At 39.6% G+C, this 7,290-nt stretch overlaps 1 protein-coding gene across 1 annotated transcript; it reads right to left on the bottom strand.

Annotated features, from left to right (window-relative positions):
* Positions 1-853: 853 nt before the first annotated feature.
* On the bottom strand, positions 854-6,639 carry rtbdn (retbindin). The gene is made up of 6 exons (XM_026927601.3): positions 6,453-6,639; positions 5,767-5,962; positions 5,579-5,666; positions 5,326-5,454; positions 4,541-4,637; positions 854-2,459 (listed from the first exon to the last, which is right to left on the bottom strand). The coding sequence occupies exons 2-6, from the start codon at positions 5,918-5,920 to the stop codon at positions 2,136-2,138; spliced, it is 792 nt and encodes a 263-aa protein (XP_026783402.2). The 5' UTR covers positions 5,921-5,962; positions 6,453-6,639; the 3' UTR covers positions 854-2,135.
* Between the last annotated feature and the right edge of the window lie 651 nt (positions 6,640-7,290).

Here is a 7,290-nt window from a genome sequence, read left to right as displayed (position 1 = left end):
TAATGACTTCATGATTTGTCCACAGCTGATTAATACAAGTTCACCTAAACCACAGTATATGCTAATGCAGACGCAAACATAAAGGTCAAAGACAACAGCTCTTAAGATGGAGGAAAGCTAACGTCAAAGCTTAATTGCCCCTAAACTTTCCCTTAAATGGTTTAAAGGAGCCATTCTGCGAAAGAATGAACTCAGTGTACCTCCTACGCCAAGTGTAGTTTGGCATAAGCCAAGAAGTGTTTTTGATGTTTGAAATTTCCTTCATTGTTTTTACACTGTAGTTACAAGGCGATTCCCCTCTAGTTTAGCATCAGGGATCATGCTCATGCACTTGAACCCAGAGCCTTAACGATACAAAGTGAACCAGCTTATCTAGTAGTTGTAAATAACAGTGAGGTTTTTAATCAGTGGAGCAATAAAATTTGTGTTGTTGTACGTATTTGTGTGTGTGTGTGTGTGTGTGTGTGTGTTTGTGTGTGTGGCCTGAGACCATGGTTAGGCCGTTTTTTAAAAAAAAATGTAATCCAAAACTGCCACCTAGTGTCACATTCTTGCTACAACTGAAGTTACTTTACAAATGTGAATGTTATGTCACAAGTCTAAACTAGATGTTTAGATGTTCAGCATCTTCTATAGCTATGTTTTGCTCTTTGCTATGCTATGTAAAGTTAATATGAACTATGTTAATAACAAAATTACAAGTAAATCGAGATGGATGATGAGGACAGGCTTTCTGTCAGAACATTTTCTCAAGCACTGAAATCTACGTGGCAATAATCATCATGTTAAGTGGAAATGTAAATTATTTAAATAAAATAATGAAAGACATTGTGTACACTGACATTTTTATTCTATTTTGTAAATAAAAATGCTGAGTAAAACTTTATTTAATCTATATAATTTGGTCATGTGCCTGGTTTTGGCATCTTCATGGAGACAGTAGGATGAGATGAGTTTCATTGGAAATGATACACAATCATAATCTTGTCTCAAGAACATTATATCATAGCTGTGTTTCAATAACATTTGACTGTGCCCTTGCCAATTACTACTTCCTAGAGTTGCCAACCTTCAAAACTTGACCTTGAGAACAAGAAACTGTTTATCAAAATACACAATATAATTTTACATATCATATTATGTAAATTGTACTTATGTGTAATATAAATACACTATATGGGCAAAGGTTTATGCACCCCTGACCATCACACCCATATGTGCTTGCTGAACATCTCATTCCAGATGTTATAATAAGCTCCACTCTTCTGGTTAGGTTTTCCACTCGATTTTGGAGCATGGCTATGGGGAATCAGCTACAAGAGCATTAGTGAGATCAGGCGCTGATGTTGGGATGTCGAGGAGGTCTGGGGTTCAGTCGGTGTTCCAGTTCATCCCAAAGGTGTTCAGTGGGGTTGAGGTCAGGGCTCTGTGCAGGACACTCGAGTTCTTCCACTCCAACCTTCACACACCATGTCTTCATGGAGCTCGCTTTGTGCACAGGGGCATTGTCATGCTGGAACGGATTTTGACTAGACCTCTTAGTTCCAGTGAAGGGAAACTGTAATGCTACAGCACACAAAGACATCCTATGCAATTGTGTGCTTCCAACTTCGTGGCAACAGTTTGGGGAAGAACCACATATAGCTGTGATGGTCAGGGGTGCACATACTTTTGGCCATATAGTGTATATCCTGATATAAGTTCATGTAGATGGTGTGAAGATGTGAATTGTTTTCTTGATGCTCACACTTTAGGTCTGACTGCAGCTTCAGGATGCAAAAGAAATTACAGGAAGTGGACTGCTAACTTAGTAGATATGATGTGTTAGTCATTAAGAGACCAAGAATAACATGAACTACCTTTTAAATGAAATGCTTGGTAATGGATTCAGATATTGGTACCTGACTGTATTTGCAGTGTTCTTATAATGACGCTACCCGTGAGAAAATTTAGGAGGAACCTGCAAACACGACCTAAAACACAGGGATGTGAAGTAACAGGCAACTGTTCTAGAATAATCTAGACATTCTAGAATGAGGCTTCCAGAACTCAGCTTTTAAAATGACACTAGATTGTTCAGAACATTCTAGAATGTGTCACGATTTAGATTATTCCAAGCTTCTAGAATTGGGAGCTTAGAAGCCGCTGCCGCTGCCCTCCGAGTCATGTACGGGGGGAGCCGAGCGTTTGTGTAACACCGAATTGTCGTGGCTCTTCTGCCCCTGCTGGGGCGCCGCGGCTGCAGTGTGAGAGCAGAGGGGGTTTCCATGGAGTTTGGTGGTGTCCAGCTCATCTGGTTCATCCTTCTGCATTCTCAGAGCAGCTATGACCTCTCTGTCTGAGGCGCTGAGGGTCAAACATCCACAGCCATGACCTTTGACCTCCATGGTTTCATCCTCCACCATTATGAAAGCGTCGCCCCAGAGGCTCTCGCAGAGGTCTCGGCCATGCTGGTACATCTGCACATCACACACACACATCAAGCAGTTTTGTATTCAATCCAGGAAAAAATACAGTCTTCAAAAGACATTAAAGGTGTAACATATTATTTAAAGGAACACATAAGGAGCTGATTAAGGTATCAAATCTTTCTTCATAAATACTTTTAATGATACATAACTGTAGATCTGTTACATGAAAATAACTAATAATTGCATTATTCGTTGTCATAATGTGCCCTAAACAGTTTATTAAAGCCTTGTTATACAAACTATTGAGCATGAATACTTTTAATTCTCCATGTTAGACTTTTAGGTTCTAGGTAGCATCGAGTCAAGTCAGGTCATGAGCTCTCAGTGTTTGGCTTAGTGTTCATCAGGGAGCGATACTGTGAACTGTAGTAACACCAAATAAATAAATTAATTAATTAGCATATACTTCAACTGTATCATAATAGACACAATAAAAGGAAGCTCCTCCACAATGAAACACATTCAATATGTTTATATTGAAATATTTGTGATGTGTTTAGAGTTTCTGTTGCTAATTCGTTGGTTAGTATTTGTTTAAAAATTTCCGAGAGAAGTTAGCGAGTGTGTGCCAAGCTGATGTCACAGGGGGACAGTGATATTGCTAGCACAGTTACAATGGAGTTTAATAGAAGAAAAAAATTCAGAGATCTCAAACACAAGGGATAATGGGCACATTAGCTCCTAAAACCAAAAGAACAAAAACCATTAACCAAAGGGAATTTCTAAATAAACCTGACTTTGATAAGTGTGATTTTCAGAATTCTCATACCTATGGGGAAAAGATTTTTAAAGATTCTTTTAAAAATATTGCATTTGCGTTTTAGTAAAAAACAAGTTTAGAGAAGAACAATGAACTAATGTGAAAGATAAACAAGTAACTACAGTAATTACACACACAAGCCATCACAGCACAGACCGTGAATGACTACAGTTATGTAGTCTATAGCCTTATAAGGCTAAATGTTTGCTTTAGGCAGATATTAGGGAAATGGAGGACGATTAAGTAATCTGAGTGTAATGGTGGATTAAGTGATGTTCATGATGAAGCGCAGCTTTGATTGTTTTCCATTTTGCAGGTTGAAGATTGTATGTCATGCTCCACACGGGGAGATATTTCATGCTGTCAGGCAAACAGAGAAAAGTGTTTGCTTAATAAATAAATAAGTAGATTAACAAGCAATCTGTGTTTCAGAGACAACACTGGGTTTGATATTACACTTTCAGGACACTAAAGCATTAAGATCATCATCATCTCACTCTGGGTTTTTAACATTATGTTGGAAGCACAAAAACTGATTTGACAGGGTTTTTTTGTCTTTAAAGACAGCGCTGTTTGAGTGTGCGTGTGTGTGTGTGTGTGTGTGTGTGTGTGTTCACATGTGGCTGTCAGTGTACATTTCTCACTGTGCCTACAATGTCTATTTCTGTAATGCGCATCAAACCCATAGGCTCACTGAAATGTACTGTGTGTGTGTGTGTGTGTGTGTGTGTGCATGAAAGAATAATGACTGTATAAACTTTGGAATAGGATTACGTTTTATAATCTAAACATCCATCCAACTATTAACCAATCCATACATCCATCCATCCATGATCCAGCTAAATTCAACCATCCATCCAATCAATCCCTCCATCCAGATATAGTAAAACTTCAGTGTAGTTCACTGGTTCACTAGTTCTGAGGCAAAACCAGTGAGTGTTTGAAATCATTTGTGATGTAATAGTGGTTGTCAAAACATGACAGTCATTTCGCATACACACAAAAAGGACATCCATGTGCATACATCTTAAAAGTCAGTTTTGGTAATTTCCATGAAGGGTGTCAATATTTATCAGGCTGACAGTATTTCTGTCCCATATGAACTGACAAATGCTGATGACTTTTCTAATTCCCCACAGGCAGTAATGAATAGGTCACATGTGTCATACTACACACTCAGAATGAGAAAACACCCCTTATCTCTCCCTCCCTCCATCCATCCATCCCCTGTCCATCCCTATCCATCTGAATCCAGTATGATTTCATTCCACAGCATTTATTCAGCGGTGAACAGGTGAGTGTTGGGTACCTGTTGATAGGGTATGCAGCTGCTGGTGCAGTTTAGCCCTCTGGGGTCACTGGTCCAGTCTCGAGCACATGTGAGGTCTGATTTACAAACTTCATACCTGACACAGAGACAGAGCAACACAGATGATTACATTAGTAACTTAAAGGCAAAAGTGTGCTGCTCAAGACATTACTATAAGGCTAATAATAAATGGATAAAATTGTTAAAGGAGACATTTTTAACATTTATGGATGGACTCTCCAATGTCAGCACTTGTGGCTGTATCTTAAAGTTTTCTGACATCTTCACAGACAGAAGATTTTATGCTTTGTGGTTTCTTGGTAGCATGACAAGCTGAGATTTTTTTTGACTTATTATGCTCAAGATAGAAGAAAAAGAGAGGCCGATGAGAGAACAACTGATTAAGCTGCTATAAAATAAATGATAACAGGAACGAACATGTTTCATGCATGTTCAATAACAGAAAATCTAACTACGAATGGATAAAAAGTATGGCATGTTGTTTTTTAATTAATAAAGATTGTAGTAGTTGGCCAATTGCTTTTCATTTACATTTAGCAGGTGCCCTTGTCCAGAGCAACTTAGAGAAGTGAAAGGACTTTACAACTGAGCAGCTGAAGGTTAAGGACCTTGCTCAAGGGCCCCGTAGGGGCAGCTTGGCAGTGCTGGGATTTGTACTCATAACATTTTGATTAGTAGTCGCACACTATAACCACTGAGCTACCCCATCACACTACTGATTTAGTTTTCAGAATGTTATGCTAATTAGGTGGGTGTGGCCTCACCAGTCTCTGCAGAAGCTGTGGCACAGAGGCACGGCCCTGATGGAAGAGCCGTGCTGAGGGTGTGGCCAGTATGTGGCATCAGGAGAACAGCGGTAAAAACAGATGACTCTCTTCAGAAACTCCTCACACCTATAGAAATAGAGAGAGAGAGATATTTAGAATTACAATTACTGAGTGTAGCCCATCTGTTGCCCATCAATGGACAGGGACCACCAGTGAGGATGCTGAATATTAGCACAGCAGTTACACTTACACTGGACTGAGAGAGCCACACTTGTCCCATGATACACTGGCAGTAGAAGCAGTAAGGTCTCCAATGTCCTGCTCCGAGCAGCAAGCATCTGTGAAAAATATAGTCATTAACATTTTAAATAAACCAGCTGTGAATATAAAATTAATACTTACACACCATTGCTAGCTTAAAAACATCCATTTACTCACTCTCCATGTACAATGAGCATTCTTTAAGATTGGGCTCTGGACTGGGCATGGATTTGTGACGTCCATCCTGAAGACACACCCCATCTCTGCACCAACCAAATGCAACCAGAAAACTTGCCCAATAGGCAAAGACAAATGCTGAGGAAATGGCCATTTCACCAAGAGGAAGGAAGTCAAGATGGACCTGCTGTGTTACCTTGGAGAACAGTGTTAGTGGTAAGACATTGGCCAATGATGACACATTAAGTCACTCGCCAATGAGGAGCATTAAGTCATTGGCCAATGAGGAGCATTAAGTCACTGGCCAATGATGATGCATTAAGTCATTGGCCAACGAGGAGCATTAAGTCACTGGCCAATGATGACGCATTAAGTCACTGGCCAATGATGATGCATTAAATCACTGGCCAATGATGATGCATTAAGTCACTGGCCGATGATGACACATTAAGTCACTGTCCAATAAGGAAGCATTAATTCACTATTCAATAAGGATACGTTAAGACACTAGCCACTGAGGATATGTTAAGTTACTGGCCATGTCAGGGTAAAAGTGCGGTAAATAAAGGGACGTTAGGGTAAAAGTGGGGTAAATAATGGGACGTTAGGGTAAAAGTAGGGTAAATAAAGGGATGTTAGCATAAAAGTGGGGTAAATAAAGGAATATTATTGTAAAAATGTCATACCTGAATTCTCTTGCAAGTTGTACTTGATTTCTTTCTTTCTGTCTGTTTTCTTTTTTTCTGTTTCTCTCTGCTTGGAGTTGATGTTTTACCATCAGCTGTCTGAGTGTTTCTGACTCAGTGGAGGACAACAACGATAACACACCCCCTCATTCACACATGCGCATACACACAAGCCGTCTTAGACTCTCTCTCTCTCTCTCTCTCTCTCTCTCTCTCTCTCTCTCTCTCTCTCTAGTGCAGCTCTTTGATCAATTAAGTGCCCTTGACGACTATGGAGCGAACTATTCTGGGTGCTGTTGACTCACACCTGAACTTCTGCCAAGTCAGCAACAAACACAGCTACAGTACGTCCCCCATGTTCACATAACACCTACAGTGTTTATATAAGTCCTGGACAAAACTGGACACAGTGAAGGATTTAGTTCAGCACTGAAAATGTCAGAGTGATAGTTTGTCCCAAATGTAATAGATCAGCGTAGGAGACAGTTTTAGTGTCTTTATATTTGCACTGGAGATAGCGAATGTAATGTAGCTAATGTAAGAAAGGTTTTCATTTATCAGTGTGCAAACTGCATGTTGAAATCATCTCACACTCACCTCAAAAAGACTTCCAGATCATTCAGTGATTCAGCTGCAAGGTGGAGCTACAATTGTTATTAACGTAGCATCATACATAGGCACAAATACACTTTGGGAAGTGCTGTTATAGGAAAATAATCAGCGAAGAGGTGTTGAGATGAAGTAGAGTTACTGTTACCATTCCGAAGTTTTCCGCACATTCTGAAGTGTTTTATTCCACTTATATCATGGCAGTTTAGCAACATTAACTTTTTTTAAA

The sequence above is a fragment of the Pangasianodon hypophthalmus genome, chromosome 29 (genome assembly GCF_027358585.1).
Source record: "Pangasianodon hypophthalmus isolate fPanHyp1 chromosome 29, fPanHyp1.pri, whole genome shotgun sequence".
Lineage (NCBI taxonomy): Eukaryota > Metazoa > Chordata > Actinopteri > Siluriformes > Pangasiidae > Pangasianodon > Pangasianodon hypophthalmus.
Note: the sequence above shows the minus strand (reverse complement) of the source record. Positions and strands in the feature narration are given on the sequence as shown.